The sequence below is a fragment of the Triticum aestivum genome, chromosome 1A (genome assembly GCF_018294505.1).
Source record: "Triticum aestivum cultivar Chinese Spring chromosome 1A, IWGSC CS RefSeq v2.1, whole genome shotgun sequence".
Lineage (NCBI taxonomy): Eukaryota > Viridiplantae > Streptophyta > Magnoliopsida > Poales > Poaceae > Triticum > Triticum aestivum.
In genome coordinates, this window is record NC_057794.1 from 497,649,623 (window position 1) to 497,669,220 (window position 19,598).

The 19,598-nt window shown below is 46.3% G+C and overlaps 1 protein-coding gene and 1 long non-coding RNA gene across 2 annotated transcripts in view; one reads left to right on the forward strand and one right to left on the reverse strand.

Annotated features, from left to right (window-relative positions):
* Positions 1-9,457: 9,457 nt before the first annotated feature.
* LOC123060189 (UDP-glycosyltransferase CGT) lies at positions 9,458-11,167 on the reverse strand. The gene has a single exon (XM_044482779.1). The coding sequence runs from the start codon at positions 11,077-11,079 to the stop codon at positions 9,652-9,654; it is 1,428 nt and encodes a 475-aa protein (XP_044338714.1). The 5' UTR covers positions 11,080-11,167; the 3' UTR covers positions 9,458-9,651.
* A 5,412-nt stretch (positions 11,168-16,579) lies between these two features.
* LOC123159302 (uncharacterized) overlaps positions 16,580-19,598 on the forward strand; it is a 4,755-nt gene continuing 1,736 nt past the window's right edge. The window contains exons 1-5 of the long non-coding RNA XR_006479640.1: positions 16,580-16,853; positions 16,955-17,179; positions 17,480-17,745; positions 17,849-19,076; positions 19,176-19,308. This is a non-coding gene — a long non-coding RNA (uncharacterized lncRNA). The remainder of the gene's footprint in view (positions 16,854-16,954; positions 17,180-17,479; positions 17,746-17,848; positions 19,077-19,175; positions 19,309-19,598) is intronic.

Genomic DNA, 19,598 nt, shown 5'->3' on the forward strand with positions numbered 1-19,598 from the left:
TGGATTACAGGCCGATCAACTTACTCCATAGTGTGGTTAAGCTGTTCATGAAGGTGCTTGCGATGCGTCTCGCACGGCGGATTGACGAGATTGTTGGCCCGGCCAGTCTGCGTTCATCAAAGGGCGATGCATCCAGGATAACTTCATGTTCGCCCAACGGATGGCACGCCACTTCCACCGTGTCAAGCGCGCCAAGCTTTTTGTCAAGCTCGACATCGCCAAAGCTTTCGACAGCGTATCCTGGCCATATCTGCTTAACATGCTCCGTGCTCGAGGTTTTGGCCCGAGATGGTGCGATTGGATCTCGATGCTCCTTGCCACCTCCTCGTCGCGTGTTCTGATCAATGGGGTGCCTGGCCGGCCCATAGTTCACTGTTGCAGATTGCGTCAGGGCGACCCTCTATTGCCGTTCTTATTCATCCTCGCCATGGAGCCTCTTCAACGGCTTCTCGATGTCGCAGTGGACATAGGGGTTATCTCCAAGCTCCAGGGTCGGTTGTCGCAGCTGCGGGCTTCCCTCTACGTCAACGATGTGACTCTCTTCCTCAACCCCGTGAAGACCGAGCTGGCAGCTCTCCGCTCCATTCTCACTGCTTTTGGTCTGGTTTTCGGGCTCAAGGTAAACTTTGAGAAAAGTGTCGTCCTCCCCATATTATGAGTTTATGAGTTTTGATGTACCCAAGGAGTTCGGAGTCCCGGATGAGATCGGGGACATGGCGAGGAGTCTCGAAATGGTCGAGACGTAAAGATCGATATATTGGACGACTATATTCGGACATCGGAAAGGTTCCGAGTGATTCGGGTATTTTTCGGAGTACGGGAGAGTTACGGGAATACGTATTGGGCCTTATTGGGCCATACGGGAAAGAAGAAAAAGGGCCTCAAGGGTGGCCGCACCCCTCCCCTTGGTCTGGTCCGAATTGGACTAGGGAAGGGGGGCGCCCCCTTCCTTCCTTCTCCTTTTCCCTTCCTCTTTTCCTATTCCATATGGGAGGTGGAATCCTACTAGGACTAGGAAGTCCTAGTAGGACTCCACACTTGGCGCGCCCCCTCCTAGGGCCGGCCTCCTCCTCCCTTGCTCCTTTATATACGGGGGCAGGGGGCACCCCATAGACACACAAGTTGATCCACGTGATCATATTCTTAGCCGTGTGCGGTGCCCCCTTCCACCATAGTCCTCGATAATATTGTAGCGGTGCTTAGGCGAAGCCCTGCGACGGTAGTACATCAAGATCGTCACCACGCCATCATGCTGACGGAACTCTTCCCCGACACTTTGCTGGATCGGAGTCCGGGGATCGTCATCGAGCTAAACATGTGCTAGAACTCGGAGGTGCCGTAGTTTCGGTGCTTGATCGGTCGGGCCGTGGAGACGTACGACTACATCAACCAAACGCTTCCGTTGTCGATCTACAAGGGTACGTAGGTCACACTCTCCCCCTCTCGTTGTTATGCATCACCATGATCTTGTGTGTGTGTAGGAATTTTTTTGAAATTACTATGTTCCCCAACAGTGGCATCCGAGCCTAGGTTTTTATGTGTTGATGTTATATGCACGAGTAGAACACAAGTGAGTTGTGGGCGATATAAGTCATACTGCTTACCAGCATGTCATACTTTGGTTCGGCGGTATTGTTGGATGAAGCGGCTCGGACCGACATTACGCGTACGCTTACGCGAGACCGGTTATCCCGACGTGCTTTGCACATAGGTGGCTAGCGGGTGACAGTTTCTCCAACTTTAGTTGAACCGAGTGTGGCTACGCCCGGTCCTTGCGAAGGTTAAAACAGCACCAACTTGACAAACTATCGTTGTGGTTTTGATGCGTAGGTAAGATTGGTTCTTGCTTAAGCCCGTAGCAGCCACGTAAAACTTGCAACAACAAAGTAGAGGACGTCTAACTTATTTTTGCAGGGCATGTTGTGATGTGATATGGTCAAGACATGATGCTAAATTTTATTGTATGAGATGATCATGTTTTGTAACCGAGTTATCGGCAACTGGCAGGAGCTATATGGTTGTCGCTTTATTGTTTGCAATGCAATCGCGCTGTAATGCTTTACTTTATCACTAAGCGGTAGCGATAGTCGTGGAAGCATAAGATTGGCGAGATGATAACGATGCTACGATGGAGATCAAGGTGTCGCGTCGGTGACGATGGTGATCATGACGGTGCTTCGAAGATGGAGATCACAAGCACAAGATGATGGTGGCCATATCATATCACTTATATTGATTGCATGTGATGTTTATCTTTTATGCATCTTATCTTGCTTTGATTGACGGTAGCATTATAAGATGATCTCTCACTAATTATCAAGAAGTGTTCTCCCTGAGTATGAACCGTTGCGAAAGTTCTTCGTGCTGAGACACCACGTGATGATCGGGTGTGATAGGCTCTACGTTCAAATACAACGGGTGCAAAACAGTTGCACATGCAAAATACTCAAGTTATACTTGACGAGCCAAGCATATACAGATATGGCCTCAGAACACGGAGACCGAAAGGTCGAGCGTGAATCATATAGCAGATATGATCAACATAGCGATGTTCACCAATGAAACTATTCCATCTCACGTGATGATCGGACATGGTTTAGTTGATTTGGATCACGTAACCACTTAGAGGATTAGAGGGATGTCTATCTAAGTGGGAGTTCTTAAGTAATATGATTAACTGAACTTAAATTTATCATGAACTTAGTCCTGGTAGTATTTTGCAAATTATGTTGTAGATCAATAGCTCGCGTTGTTGCTTCCCTGTGTTTATTTTGATATGTTCCTAGAGAAAATTATGTTGAAAGATGTTAGTAGCAATGATGCGGATTGGATCCGTGATCTGAGGTTTATCCTCATTGCTGCATAGAAGAATTATGTCCTTGATGCACCGCTAAGTGACGGGCCTATTGCAGGAGCAGATGCAGACGTTATGAATGTTTGGCTAGCTCAATATGATGACTACTTGATAGTTTAGTGCACCATGCTTAATGGCTTAGAATCGGGACTTCAAAGACGTTTTGAACGTCATGGAGCATATGAGATGTTCCGGGAGTTGAAGTTAATATTTCAAGCAAATACCCGAGTTGAGAGATATGAAGTCTTCAACAAGTTCTATAGCTAAAAGATGGAGGACAATCACTCAACTAGTGAGCATGTGCTCAGATTGTCTAAGTACTACAATCGCTTGAATCAAGTGGGAGTTAATCTTCCAGATAAGATAGCGATTGACAGAATTCTCTAGTCACCATCACCAAGTTAGTAGAACTTCGTGATGAACCATGATATGCAAGGGATAAGGGAAACGATTCCCAAGCTCTTCGTAATGCGGAAATTGACAAAGGTAGAAATCGAGAAAAACATCAAGTGTTGATGGTAGACAAGACCACTAGTTTCAAGAAAAGGGTAGAGGGAAGAAGGGGAACTTCAAGAAGAACAGCAAGCAAGTTGCTGCTCAAGTGAAGAAGCCCAAGTCTGGTCCTAAGCCTGAGACTAAATGTTTCTACTGCAAAGGGACTGGTCACTGGAAGCGGAACTACCCCAAGTGATTGGCAGATAAGAAGGATGGCAAAGTGAACATAAGTATATTTGATATACATGTTATTGATGTGTACTTTACTAGTGTTTATAGCAACCCCTCAGTATTTGATACTAGTTCAGTTGCTAAGATTAGTAACTCGAAACGGGAGTTGCAGAATAAACAGAGACTGGTTAAGGGTGAAGTGATGATGTGCGTTGGAAGTGGTTCCAAGATTGATATGATCATCATCGCAGACTCCCTATACTTTCGAGATTAGTGTTGAACCTAAATAAGTGTTATTTGGTGTTTGCGTTGAGCATGAATATGATTTGATCGTGTTTATTGCAATACGGTTATTCATTTAAGTTAGAGAACAATTGTTGTTTTGTTTACATGAATAAAACCTGCTATGGTCATACACACCAACGAAAATGGTTTGTTGGATCTCGATTGTAGTGATACACATATTCATAATATTGAAGCCAAAAGATGCAAAGTTAATAATGATAGTGCAACTTATTTGTAGCACTACCGTTTAGGTCATATTGGTGTAAAGCGCATGAAGAAACTCCATGCTGATGGGATTTCGGAATCACTTGATTATGGATCACTTGATGCTTGCGAACCATGCCTCATGGGCAAGATGACTAACACTCCATTCTCCGGAGTGAGCAACTGACTTATTGGAAATAATACATACTGATGAATGCGGTCCGATGAGTGTTAAAGCTCACGGCAAGTATCGTTATTTTCTGAACTTCACAGATGATTTGAGCAGATATGGGTATATCTACTTGATGAGACATAAGTCTGAAACATTTGAAAAGTTCAAAGAATTTTAGAGTGAAGTGGAAAATCATCGTGACAAGAAAATAAAGTTTCTACGATCTGATCGCAGAGACAAATATTTGAGTTACGAGTTTGGTCTTCAATTAAAACAATGTGGAATAGTTTCACAAACTCATGCCACATGGAACACCTCAGCATAATGGTGTGTCCGAACGTCATAACCGTACTTTATTGGATATAGTGCAATCTATGATGTCTCTTACCGATCTACCACTATCGTTTTGGGGTTATGCATTAGAGACAATTGCATTCACGTTAAAAGGGCACCATCTAAATCTGTTGAGACGACACCGTATGAATTGTGGTTTGGCAAGAAACCAAAATTGTCGTTTCTTAAAGTTTGGGGTTGCAATGCTTATGTGAAAAAGTTTCATCCTGATAAGCTCAAACCCAAATCGGAAAAGTGTGTCTTCATAGGATACCCAAAAAGTTACTGTTGGGTACACCTTCTACCACAGATCCGAAGGCAAGACATTCGTTGCTAAGAATGGATCCTCTCTAGAGAAGGAGGTTCTCTCGAAAGAAGTGAGTGGGAGGAAAGTAGAACTTGATAAGGTAATTGTACCTTCTCCCTTATTGGAAAGTAGTTCATCACAGAAATATGTTCCTGTGACTACTACACCAATTAGTGAAGAAGCTAATGATGATGATCATGTAACTTCAAATCAAGTTACTACCGAATCTCGTAGGTAAACCAGAGTGAGATCCGCACCAGAGTGGTACGGTAATCCTGTTCTGGAGGTCATGCTACTTGACCATGATGAACCTACGAACTATGAAGAAGCGATGGTGAGCCCAGATTCCGCAAAATGGCTTGAAGCCATGAAATCTGAGATGGGATCCATGTATGAGAACAAAGTATGGACTTTGGTTGACTTGCCCACTGATCGGCAAGCAATTGAGAATAAATGGATCTTCAAGAGGAAGACGGACGCTGATAGTAGTGTTACTATCTACAAAGCTAGAATTGTCGCAAAAGGTTTTCGACAAGTTCAAGGTGTTGACTACGATGAGAGTTTCTCACTCGTATCTATGCTTAAGTCTGTCCGAATCATGTTAGCAATTGCCGCATTTTATGAAATCTGGCAAATGGATAAACAAAACTGCATTCCTTAATAGATTTATTAAAGAAGAGTTGTATATGATACAACCAGAAGGTTTTGTCAATCCTAAAGGTGCTAACAAAATATGCAAGCTCCAGTGATCCATCTATGGACTGGTGCAAGCATCTCGGAGTTGGAATATACGCTTTGATAAGTTGATCAAAGCATATAGTTTTATACAGACTTGCGATGAAGCCTATATTTACAAGAAAGTGAGTAGGAGCACTACAGCATTTCTGATAAGTATATGTGAATGGCATATTGTTGATCGGAAATAATGTAGAATTAATCTGCAAAGCATAAAGGAGTGTTCTTAAAGAAGTTTTTCAAAGAAAGACCTCGGTGAAGCTGATTACATATTAAGCATCAAAATCTATAAAGATAGATCAAGACGCTTGATAAGTTTTTTCAATGAGTATATACCTTGACAATATTTTGAAGTAGTTCAAAAATGGAACAGTCAAAGAAAGAGTTCTTGGCTGTGTTACAAGGTATGAAATTGAGTAAGACTCAAAGCCCGACCACGGCAGAAGATAGAAAGAGAATGAAAGTCATTCCCTATGCCTCAACCATAGGTTCTATAAAGTATGCCATGATGTGTACCAGATCTATTGTATACCCTACACTCTGTTAAGCAAGGGAGTACAATAATGATCTAAGAGTAGATCACTGGACATTGGTCAAAATTATCCTTAGTGTAATAAGGAAATATTTCTCGATTATGGAGGTGACAAAAGGTTCGTCGTAAAAAGTTACGTCGATGCAAGTTTTGACATAGATCTGGATGACTCTAAGTCTCGATCTAGATACATATTGAAAGTGGGAGCAATTAGCTAGAGTAGCTCCGTGCAGAGCATTGTAGACATAGAATTCGCAAAATACTTACGGATCTGTATGTGACAGACCCGTTGATTAAAATTATCTCACAAGCAAAACATGATCACACCTTAGTACTCTTTGGGTGTTAATCACATAAATAATGTGAACTAGATTATTGACTCTAGTAAACCCTTTGGGTATAGGTCACATGACGATGTGAACTATGGGTGTTAATCACACGGTGATGTGAACTCTTAGTGTTGAATCACATGGCGATGTGAATTAGATTATTGACTCTAGTGCAAGTGGGAGACTGAAGGAAATATGCCCTAGAGGCAATAATAAAGTTATTATTTATTTCCTTATATCATGATAAATGTTTATTATTCATGCTAGAATTGTATTAACCGGAAACATAATACATGTGTGAATACATAGACAAACAGAGTGTCACTAGTATGCCTCTACTTGACTAGCTCGTTAATCAAAGATGGTTATGTTTCCTAACCATGAACAAAAGAGTTGTTATTTGATTAACGGGATCACGTCATTAGAAGAATGATGTGATTGACATGACCCATTCCATTAGCTTAGCACCCGATCATTTAGTATGTTGCTATTGCTTTCTTCATGACTTATACATGTTCCTATGACTATGAGATTATGCAACTCCCGTTTGCCGGATGAACACTTTGTGTGCTACCAAACGTCACAACGTAACTGGGTGATTATAAAGGAGCTCTATAGTGTCTCCAAAGGTACATGTTGGGTTGGCGTATTTCGAGATTAGGATTTGTCACTCCGTTTGTCGGAGAGGTATCTCTGGGCCCTCTCGGTAATGCACATCACATAAAGCCTTGCAAGCATTGCAACTAATGATTTAGTTGCGAGATGATGTATTATAGAACGAGTAAAGAGACTTGCTGGTAACGAGATTGAACTAGGTATTGAGATACCGACGATCGAATCTCGGGCAAGTAACATACCGATGACAAAGGGAACAACGTATGTTGTTATACGGTCTGACCGATAAAGATCTTCGTAGAATATGTAGGAGTCAATATGAGCATCCAGGTTCCGCTATTGGTTATTGACTAGAGACGTGTCTCGGTCATGTCTACATTGTTCTCGAACCCGTAGGGTCCGCACGCTTAAGGTTTCGATGACAGTTATATTATGAGTTTATGAGTTTTGATGTACCGAAGGAGTTCGGAGTCCCGGATGAGATCGGGGACATGACGAGGAGTCTCGAAATGGTTGAGACGTAAAGATCGATATATTGGACGACTATATTCGGACATCGGAAAGGTTCCGAGTGATTCGGATATTTTTCGGAGTACCGGAGAGTTACGGGAATACGTATTGGGTCTTATTGGGCCATACGGGAAAGAAGAAAAAAGGGCCTCAAGGGTGGCCGCACCCCTCCCCTTGGTCTGGTCCGAATTGGACTAGGGAAGGGGGGCGCCCCCTTCCTTCCTTCTCCTTTTCCCTTCCTCTTTTCCTATTCCATATGGGAGGTGGAATCCTACTAGGACTAGGAAGTCCTAGTAGGACTCCATACTTGGCGCGCCCCCTCCTAGGGACGGCCTCCTCCTCCCTTGCTCCTTTATATACGGGGGCAGGGGCACCCCATAGACACACAAGTTGATCCACGTAATCATATTCTTAGTCGTGTGCGGTTCCCCCTTCCACCATAGTCCTCGATAATATTGTAGCGGTGCTTAGGCGAAGCCCTGCGACGGTAGTACATCAAGATCGTCACCACGCCGTCGTGCTGACGGAACTCTTCCCCGACACTTTGCTGGATCGGAGTCCGGGGATCGTCATCGAGCTGAACGTGTGTTAGAACTCGGAGGTGCCGTAGTTTCGGTGCTTGATCGGTCGGGCCGTGGAGACGTACGACTACATCAACCAAACGCTTCCGTTGTCGATCTACAAGGGTACGTAGATCACACTCTCCCCCTCTCGTTGCTATGCATCACCATGATCTTGTGTGTGCGTAGGAATTTTTTTGAAATTACTACGTTCCCCAACAGCAGCATGTGCGGTCACCGTTGGGGATGGCAACCGGGCCAGTTTCTGGTATGATAGCTGGCTGCCCGAGGGCGCGCCGCTCGTGATCGCCCCTGACCTATTCAAGGCCTCAAGACGCAAGGCGCGCTCTGTGCGTCAGGCACTGTTAGGGAGCATTTGGATCCAAGACCTGCGTGGTCGGGTGACCACCGACATGCTGCCTTCCTTTGTCAGGCTATGGGCGTGTGTCAATTCCCGGCAGCCGCTCTCCCCCGGCACCACGGATTCTTTCCGCTGGAGGCTAACGGAAAATGGTGTCTACACGACGGCTTCCGCGTATAGGCTATTCTTCATCGGATCCACTACTTTCCCATTGCGGCAGGAGATCTGGAAGGCCTGGGCTCCGCCCAAACTCCGTACCTTTGCATGGTTGCTCGCCCGACGGCGGATCCTCACAGCCGACCGCCTACTTGCCCGGCAATGGCCCAATTCCTATTTTTGCCCGATATGTATGCGGAGCCTTGAGACATCGGTGCATCTCATGAAGGAATGCCCTTGGGCACGACAACTATGGGAAATGGTGGCGCACCGTTTCGCTGTCCCGGAACTAAACCCGGCTGCATGGACGCTGGATACGCCATGGATCGACTGGATAAGCTGCATGAGTCGCGCGCCTTCCACTCGGAAGCTGGCGAAGTCGGTTATCCTTCTGATTTTTTGGTGGATTTGGAAGGAGCGCAACATGCGCATTTTTGGCGGTGCCACGGAACGCTCGCCGCGGCAAGTCTTGCACCTCCTGCTATCGGAGGCAAGCGACTGGGCGCTGGCAGGACGCCGGCACCTAATTCTGCGAGAGTAGCTCATTTTTTTCTCTTTTGCTTTCTCTGAATTTCTTGTTCCGCAAGCTAATGCGTTAGCCTGCACCCTGTACTCGGCGCTCTTTCGCCTCCCCTTCTAATCAATGAAATACGCAGCTCTCCTGCGTCTATTTCAAAAAAAAATGTTTTTTCTCTGGCCTAAGAAAAATTGACTAATCTAAATTGTAAATTCAGTCGACTGACTGTTAGTCGCTCCCGTCACCTATTGTATAGTGTACGTATATAGTACTAGCAATAAACGGCGTGCCAGCAAAGACCATGAAAGGTTTTCGTTCGGAAAAAAACAAGGGAACCATGAGGCAGCAGGGTGCCACTTGTGCACTCATTTTCCTCCTGGTTCTCCTATTTATTCTCGATCGATCAACGATTATGGCATGCATCGTGATCGATCCACTCGAAAGGACGATACAAAATGCGACAGGGCAGGAGGTTCAGTAACCAGCAGCTCCCGGCCGGTAACAGAGCAGAGCAGTCAGCTGAGCGTGGCAAGGAACTCCTGCATGCTCCGGTCGCTGGAGCCGCCCTCGGCGACGGCCTTGGTCGCCTCCAGGCTGATCTCCCTGGCCCTCGCCGAGACCGCCTCGTCGCCCATCACCTCCTTCACCTTCTCCGCAATCTCCGCGCCGCGGACCAGCGAGCCCTCCCCGCCGTCCCAGCTCCAGTGCTCCACCCACAGCCCGAACCCGCCGCTCTTTATCACCTTGGCGATCAGCCGCTGGTCGCCCAGCGTCGGCCACGCCAGCATCGGCACGCCGTACGCCGCCGACTCCGTCACCGAGTTCCACCCGCAGTGGCTCAGGTACAGCCCCACGGCCGGGTGCCGCAGGACCGCCTCCTGGTCCACCCACTCCTTGGTCACCAGCCCGCGCCCCTGCACGCGCTCCAGGTACCCGTCGCCCAGCACGTCCTTGAGCTCCGCCGTGTCGTCGCGGTCCACCACCGTCGTCTTCACCACCCACAGAAACCGGCTGCCGCTCGCCTCCAGCCCGGCCCCGATCTCGCGGATCTGGTCCAGCGCCGCCGCGTTGCGGTTGCCGAAGGCCACGTACACCACCGACCGCGCCGGCTGCTCTCCGAGCCAGGCAATGGGTGAAGAGGCGCCGCCGTGTGCCGCCTCCTTGTCCGTGGCCGACGACTTGAGCGGGCCGACCGCGTAGACCGGAGGGAACCCGGGGACGACCTTGCCGTCCCGCAGGGCGGCGAGTGCCTCTGGCTCCAGGGCGTCGAACGTGTTGACGAGAATGCCGTCTACTTCGGCGATCTCGCGGCCGTTGGCGATGAACTGCTTGGTGAAGAGGCTGTCGGGGTTGCGCAGCACGTTCGGGGGGTAATCGACCGGGATGCGTCCAATGCCGGGGATGTCGACGTCGCCGGCGAGGTGGTCTGCGTTGGCGCCGTCGAGGTAGGTGGGGAAGTAGGCGAGGAAGGACAGCATGGTCGCGCAGGAGATGAAGAGGATGTGGCACGGGAGGTGCAGCTCCTTCTTGGCTATGGGGATGACCTGGGAAGCCAGAGTGACGTCGGTGACGAGGGCCGACGCGCGTGGCGTGGCGCCGGCGATGAGCGGGCCGAGGAGGTGGGCGGAGCGGCGCAGGGACTCCCACCTCAGGACGAAGGGGTCCGTGCCGGCGAGGGTGGCGTCGTCGAGCGGCAGGAGGTTGAAGTCGATGCGCCGGATGGCGGGGAAGGCGGCGAAGAGGGCGGCGAAGTGCTCCGACTCGGCCTCCGAGACCGTCGGCAGCGCGGTCACGACGGAGATGTCGACGTTGCCTTGGCTCGCGAGGGAGCCGATGAAGCGGGAGAAGGGGAGCAGGTGGCCCATGCCGGCGCTCGGGATGAAGACGAGATGCAGTGCGCCTCTGCCCTGGTCGCCGGAGCTCGGCGTCGCCGCGAGAGCCATTGATGCGTTAGCTTGTTTTGCGACTGTGAGAGCTGAGAGGCCTGGCGGGTGTTTGGTGTCGGGTCGGCCAAAGCAATTATCAGTTCTGATCTGCTGGCCGGAGTACTATATTGCTAAGAGCATCTTCAACATACGCGATAAAAATCTTTTACAGCGCCAAGGGGCTTGGTTTCTTTTCCAGAGCATCTCCAACAGCGACGCAGCTCCTTTGACTGCCGTTGGCTCACTAACATGTGGATCCGGGCTCACATGTCAGTGGCCCAACGACAGGGCACCGTACGTCAGAGGATCCTTCTCCCTCCAACAGAGGTGCCTATATAGCGCGCGTGACAAAAACAACGCTTGAGCATAAGCTGTAAAATAGAGCACGCACAAAAACGGGGTTGTAAATTTAGCGCACCCAGACTACGAGGCTGCAAATTTGAGGCGCCGATTTGTGCGCATGGCCTGCAGTATGTGGGGCTGGCGAATTGGACGTCGTGTTTTTGTGCGTCTGGTAAACCTTCCGCGCGCAAAAACACTATTTCAGCACTGCAAAACTTTTTTAGCTTGTCCCGCTACCGTGTGTCTGTTGGAGATGCTCTCAGGCGCTGAAAATTTTAGCGCGTCGCTACAGCATAGGCGTTGCAAAATCCAGCGAGCGCATAACACAAACAGTTTCCATACGATGCAATGATAGTTCAAATTCAAGCATAAAAACTAGTTCAAATTGATGCAACTCAAGCGCCACACCACAAACTAGTTCATAAAATGCAAATAAAACTAGACAATGATTGCAAAAAAAAACTATACTGCTCCTCGTCCTTCTTGGTGGTGTAGTCCGACGACGTAAACGCGTCAACCCACAAACGATCATCCTCGTCCCAGGTCGACGCAGGTCCAAGCTCACACTGGGCTTCTGCATCGGCCTTCCGCGCACGGTTGTCCGCCCGACACGTGGCTTGATCCGCCCTCCTCCTCTCCCAGAACTCGGTTCGTCAACGATGTCTTGCAGGCGTGCTCATCCGCCTCGGCGATGAGGACGCGGCACTCCCGCCTTCGTTGGACGCGGCAATCCTCGTCGGTGATGAGTCTCGGGGGAGGCACGAGTTCCTGCACCTACTCGCGCGTCCTCACGTCGGAGAAGCTCATCTGTGCTCGTGGCCTCCCAAGGCGCCATGCTGCCGCGTCTTACGCGCAGGCGGTCTCGTGGGCGGTCTCGAACATCCCGAGCCCAAGGCGTGTATCACCGGAGCAGATCTCCGCGTAATACACACTGGACGGGCGGCGGCGGCAGGGCACCGACAGAGGCAAGGAAGAATATGACGGCGGGAAAAAAGAGGTGATGGAGACGGCAGTTGGCGGGCGCCCGCGCGCGGGTTTTATATAGCGCGCTGGACGCCGCGCGCCAAAACTGTCGCATTTGTTATTGTTTTTTCACGTGCACAGTTTTTTAAGCGCGCCTCCCGCGTGCCAAATCTAACGCGTCCGTGGGAGATGCTCTAAGAAAGCTAATGAGTAACTATATTTGTGCTGATGACATAGTGATCACCATCAAGCAATGTTGGTTGCTACGCTCGTTCTGTAAAATAAAAAAAAGTGTGGATCTTCTCATCTTGTAGGTAAGGCTAGTCATAGTGGGAGTAACTTAGGTAGTAACATAGCGCACTACAAGAAATGTTTGCTTATGTGGCATGTAGTTAATGAGGAGAGGATTGCTGTAAACATAGCGCTTTCCGAGAAAGGATGAGTCTACAAAGTAATAAATGAAGTCATCTATGACACTACTACTATATTACTACGCACTAGTATGAAAGTAATAGTGAGCTTATAGCCCGCTTACATGACACTTTTGCCTATGTGGAGGAGAGAGGTGTGAAAAAGTAAGGGGAGTGGGCTCTCATGTAAGAGACTAGCTATATACGCATTACTAGGTAAATATAATAAATGTGAAGAAAGAGATAGAGTGGAGATGAAAAAAGTACTAATGTAATAGCCAACCTTATCGAAATTGCATAGAAGCACCTGCGGGCGGAGCCCTCTAATATCTCACCATTGAATATGCATAAGGATCTGCACCACTATATGTATTCATCATTTTAGTTGCATGTATGTTCTGATGTAGAGATGCATAGCGTTGTATTGATGTATTCTCTGCATGAACTGGCCCATTCAACAGCATGCTCCTACTTTAGCCGCCAACATTCAACAACTAAAGCTACATTTATTCAAGCAATGGTCACATCATCAGTTAATGCCTTTCCCGTTGATTTCATCTATCCCGTTTCATCTTTCTTCAACTCCTTCGTCTCAAACTTAAAAGCCATTTCACGAAATCACACATTTTTACAAAGCGTGATTTTTACGATACTAATTCATGCGAAGTTATCTAATTAGATTTGAGAGGGTTTCTAAGATATTTTATAGTATTTGTTTTTTTCTGTTGATTGAGAAACTAAGTACGTTATGAGAATAATTCTAAAAACCTATTCTATAATAATCTCAGGTATTATCCTGTTTTAAGAAAGCTGAGAATTTAATGTACATGCTCTAACTCTGGTGTCATCATGCTGTTGGAACTATGCATCTATCACATGTACGTGCTCTAACTCTGGTTCCACCATGCATCTATTACATGCATGTTCTCTAACTGCTCCATTTACTACTCACGCGGTAAACCGGTAACATTTCTTCCTCAGCACACTAAACTCCGGCCACAATCATCCATTAGCAGTTTAATACTACATAGTTCTAATGTTCTATCACTAATGAACTGACACTGGATGCCCTATACGCCCCATAAAAGATCAGAGTCATCTAAAAGAAGAACAATACTTGGATCGACATGCCTTAATAGATAACAGGGTTTAGAACTTGCCGTGTTTGGTTTATCTGGAAGACAAATCTGCTCAAAGGAGCTTAACTTGTGTTTGTGTAAGCATCAGCTTCTCACTTAACGGGTTTTACTTATAAAGGAAAATTATCTAATATTAATTATCATCTCCATCCAACAACAATGTGGTATTAATTGCTACATTTATAACTGGCACCCGCATTTTTTTCATGCAAACATAGGTGGTATTTATTGAGAATATTGACTCTACATACGGAGGAAAGGAGTCACAGTGTATCATCAAGTATTTGATATGTATCCGTAACTAGCAAATTCATTGTGCCTTTAATGCAGCCATGCCATCGCAGGAACTCAATGACACAGATATCAGGGTGCGGCGTTGCCGAGAGCCATTCGTCCGCCTCCCCTCCCCAACCTTATAGCCCACACTATTGTATGAATGCATATGGATGATGGCTATAGATGATATGGCGGTTCCTTATAGCCATCAGCTGGCTGTATTATGAACAATGCTTTTAGACTAGTGTTATATGCATGACACTGGTGTATGTAACCTCTCAGTATGACTAGCCTAAGCTTCACGTGAGCACCGAAACATTTTTCTAAAAGTTAGCACTCAACAGTTGCTTTGCCTCGATTCTTGGAACTGAAAGCTTGCCTTCTTTTTTCTGCGGGGTAAAAAGCTTGTCTTCTTGTACGGCAAGGGTTCCACGGGTACTGCATTTCCATCATATTACGCCGAGCTCATCTTCCCAGGAAAGGTTAAACTCTGTGCATTACGTGTTCTTAATTCCGGTTGGAACGCAGAATTGGGAAAGATAGAAAAGATTAAAGTAGAGGAGGTCGAAGCGCCGCGTCGAACTCGAGAGAAGGTGGCGAATGGGTCGGCCTGGGCTGCTGCAGGGGCAGGGCGGTCACCACGGGAGAGGGTACGTGGTCACTGGAGCGGGAGATGTCCAAGTCTCTGCCATGCCCTGCTCGTCTGGTCCTCAGATCTCAGTATGGCTGCGCACAATCGCTGTCCAACGCTTTGGCTTTGCCGTCGAGCCTCCGTTCCATTTCGACTATACCTACTACTTCCTCTATCTCATAATATAAAAATATTTTTAACACTACACTAGTGTAAAAATGTTCTTATTTATATTATGGGACAGAGGGAGTAATAAAGTAATGTGTGTTTTTGTGAATTTTTCATCCGTTCACCTTCGTTCGGCGACGATTTTTTCTCTCCGAGGTAGTACTAAATTTTTGTGCGTTCGTCTATTAGAAAAAAAACAATTTGTTCATAATCTCGTACCTAGGCCAGGCGCTAAGGCCCATCTAAGCCAGCCCACTTATTTTCTTGCTCATGCAGCTGGGAGAAACCCATTGTTGCCTACACGATGCGTCAAATAGTCAAAGCTTCGCACAAGTCACCCAATACTAGGTCAGGCCGTTTCCCGTGTTCTGTTTTTTTGTCCCTTTCTCTCTTTCTTTCCAATTCCTTTTACTGTTTCTCGCAAAACATATTCCTTTTACTGTTTTTCCCTTCCAAGTATAATTTCTTTTTTCATTTTTCATTAATTCAAAATTTTCAACCTCAGCAGCTCAAATTTTGTTCAATTTTTTGATAAATTTTCCAAATTCCAAAATAGCTCCCATTTTAAATAATGTTATGAACTTTAATTCCTTTTTGTCATTCCAAAATTTGTTCAATACAAAAATTGTTCCTGTTTTTTCAAAAAATCATTGTGTTTCCACAATTATTTGAGATTTCCAATAATTGTTTTTGCATTATTTTCTTAAGTATTCTAGCTGGTTGTTGGTTATTAGGACTTCTGTGTTCGACTAGCTAGTAGCATGTCGTCGGGTCTTTGATTTATGCGCTAGAACTAGTAATCCATCTGGTTACGCCATCGTACGAGACATCGACAGCCCCACCACTATGAAGATCTCATGGGCCAAACATGGCATGGGAGAAGACCGCAGCTCCTCGCTCTATCGGCCACCGTTGCAGAGTCTATTTTCGGAGGACACATCATTTCTCTCCCGTTGCTTCTCGTAAAAAAATATCTCTCCGGTAGCAACGCACGGTCATATGTGCTAGTAGTAGCTAAGAAATGGAGGCACCATATGAACCGGCCCGATGTATTCAAGAATGATAGAAATAGAAAATGCCAAATGGAGGTCTTAATTTGAAAACTTCAAACTTCAAACTTTTCAGTTTTAAGACATCCTAAAAAAACACATTACATCCTTATAAACATGTGTATTATTTTATAAAATTTTGAAACTAAAAAGTACTGTATGAATTTTGAAATTTTGAAATTAAAGCCTCCATGAAGCCCGGTCTTCAAAAGGACCTACTACATGGGAAATTTTAGACCAGACATTTGCTCAATTGAGGACCACACTGATCGCTAGCCCAGTGGTCACTTCTCTACCCTCCTCGAGCTATTTCTACACTAGCAAATGTAAGTATCACTAGCAGGAGAAGGCGTTGCATGGGACGCGGAGCAATTGATCACGAGCTTATAGGAGCTCGGAATCACACTCGTCCAGAATTGCTGTAAGATTTGATGCATTGAAAGGAGGTGTCAGTCGGCGGGCTCACGCGAAGTGGGGAAAAAAATTGATATATGCCCATATACTGGCCTGACATATGGGACCTGGTGAACGGAAGTTTCGACGTCGTCGGCGGAGAGAGCCCCGAGCCGTGGCTCGAGATGTCGCCAGAGTCCTGATCCGTGGCCCAGATCACCGGGTTCCGGTAGCGCCGTCAGAGTATGCAGTAAATGCGTTTAGGTTGGCCGCTTGGTGCTTGGGCAGATAAGTCGGGTTAGGTATTCTTCCCAGGCGGCGGGACGGCGGCGAAATCTACTGCGACGACGGTGGCTGCGCTATCCAGGAAGCTCGGAAGTTCACCGGCGGGCATGGAGTTCCTGATGCAACCTATAAACAGGTCAGAATCTGGATGGCTACCCCCTTGCTGATTTCGCTGGATTCGGTTTATTCTGACTGACTGCACTTTTGCCTTACCGAAAATTTGTGTGGATTATCTAGAACACTGCTAGAGGAGGTGAACGAAAATAACAGCAATATGGAGCCGATGCGGTTCCCGGTGAGCGCGCCGACAGAGGTTGAGCTGCCAGCCCAGGCAGCTTCAAGTGCGGACGGCCAGAACTGCCCTGAAGACGCCGCTGCAGAGGCAAGAAGTGCAAGCAAGGCTCAGTGTTCAGAGCAATTGATAGAACAATTGGACCCAAAAACCCCAGGCTGGACACAAAGGTACGAACGATCGCTGTTGAAATGCATGATGAATTGCACTTCCAGTAGTACAATAAGCTGATAGAATATATGTGGACACTGGGATAATCTAATAGTTTCAGTACAGAATCTAAATATTGTTTTCCTACGTCATATACTGTAGTTGGTATGTGCATCCAATTCATTTATACGAACTTGCTATGCAAATTATCTTCGAATGGAAATCTGACAGTAAGCTAGTTACTATGTCAGTCAGATATATTTCAGTTTCAGCAAACTGAACCAACCTCTCATTTTGTGCTTGTTTTGACATGGGAGCAGAGTGTGTGTGGGTGCTGCTGCTCCAGGCAGGGCTCCTCGTGCAGACAGGGTGACAGCGTTCGAAAAGACCGTTCGACAATTTGCAGAGGATCTAGGGGACATTGTCATAGTTCCAAAAGATAGGAACAAGTTTGGACAGTCTTGGTGAAGCCTACGACTTTTAAAATTTATATTCGTGAGAGAAAGGATTTGGCGTTAGATATGGAAAGAGCGGGCTGAATGTGAACCAGACGAAGTGCATGCAAGAGATAGTGTGTGGATGTGCGGTAAGATAAATCATTGTTACCACATCTGATTATTACTTATGTATGGAAATAGCAATAGATGATTTGTACTAACTATGCATTGTTTGTTTGTTTCGGTCCTCAGGGGAAGCCAATCGTTGAAAATACACGGTCTTGTCGCTGTCAATGTCCGGCACTCATAAGACTGTTGTGCTCCAAGGATAATGGGTGGTACATAGCTGAGCATCGGGATATGCACAACCATGCATTGTCGCACACGTATGGACAGACACTGTGTTGGTCATCACACAAACATATTGATTAGTACAGTAGGAACCTTGTGAAGCAGCTAAGTCAAAATAATGTCAATCTTGCCAAGGTGTACAGCATTATCAGTAGCTTATTTAGGAAGATGGAGAATGTACCTTTCACGAAGAGAGCTTTGCGGGAATCTGTGCAGAAAGATAAGCCGTGGTCAGTCTGAGGATGATGTGAGGAAAACAATGGAAGTATTTCAGAGCTGTGTGCAAAGGACCTGCAGTTCACATATCGAGTTCAAGCTAACAATGAGGGCAGAATCAGCACTCTGATGTGGGCTACTGGCAACAGCCGACCGCAATACAGTTTCTTTGGTGATGTTGTTACATTTGATACAACCTACCGGGCGAACCTCTATGACATGCCTTTTGGTTTATTTGAGGGGGTGAACAATCACTTTCAGAGCATTATCCTTGCGGGAGTGTTGGTTCAAAGTGAGACAGTTGAAACATTTGAGTTATTAGGATAATGGGTGGCAATGCACCACAAACAATCCTGACAAGTAATCAAAAAGTGAATTGATATTAGCTCAATTTCGGTGCAGTGGAATGATGTAAATCCTGAAAATCTAATACACATCAACTTCAAACTTGTGCTGATCAAAACAAGGCTATGGAGGTTGCCATAAAGAATGTGATGCCTGGCAAGCTCACCGACGGTGCAAATGGCATGTGCGAAAGAAGGCAAAAGAGTGACTTGGTCTGTTGTACTCAAAAAATAGTGATTTCTGTCCAGAGTACCACAAGGTTGTTAATCACATGTTAACCATAGATGAGTTTGAGGAAGGCTGGAAGTACCTCATAGAGAAATACAACCTGAAGAGCCACGATTATATGACAAATTTGTACGAGATAAGGCCCAAGTGTGTGAAGCCATACTTCAAGGGAGTCTTCTGTGCAAAGATGAGTAGTACGCAACGGAGTGAAAGTGCTAACCACATGCTGAAGAACTATGTGCCTCTTGGAAGCCCAATGCATATCTTTGTCAGGAAGTATATGAGCTTAATATTTGACTGGGAAGCAGAAGAGAATTATGAGGAGAAGCGGACAACAATAGTAAGCACCGTGTACATGATAACAATTGGTATAGTTTAGTTACAAACAAAACGAATAAGTGATATGAGGTACTGATAATCTTTTGTTTACTTTTTCCAGGGGAGGCCACTAATGCGAGCAAATTTGGCTACCGAGAGGCATGCTGGGAAAATATAAACTGGGGCTATGTTCGAGCAATTCGGACATATATTGTATGAGTGTGGTGCATATCAGGTGGAGGAGATCGATAAAGGTAAAAACCGTGTTGCAATACATAAAGATGCAGCACGGAGAGAAAAGTGGTGTAAAACTTCATACAAAGTAACAATTATGGAAGGAGGTGATGAATTTGTCTGTCAGTGTGGGCAGTTTGCACACATGGGGCTGCTGTGCAGCCACATCCTAAAGGTGATTTAGATGGCATGGTTATCGGGATATGTGCTCTTTTTGCAACGATCAAGTTATGTGTTCAACCATAGTGCTAAGATGTTGTTTTGTCCGCTAATTATGTAATCTGTTCTGGGCACAAATGCACAACCTGCC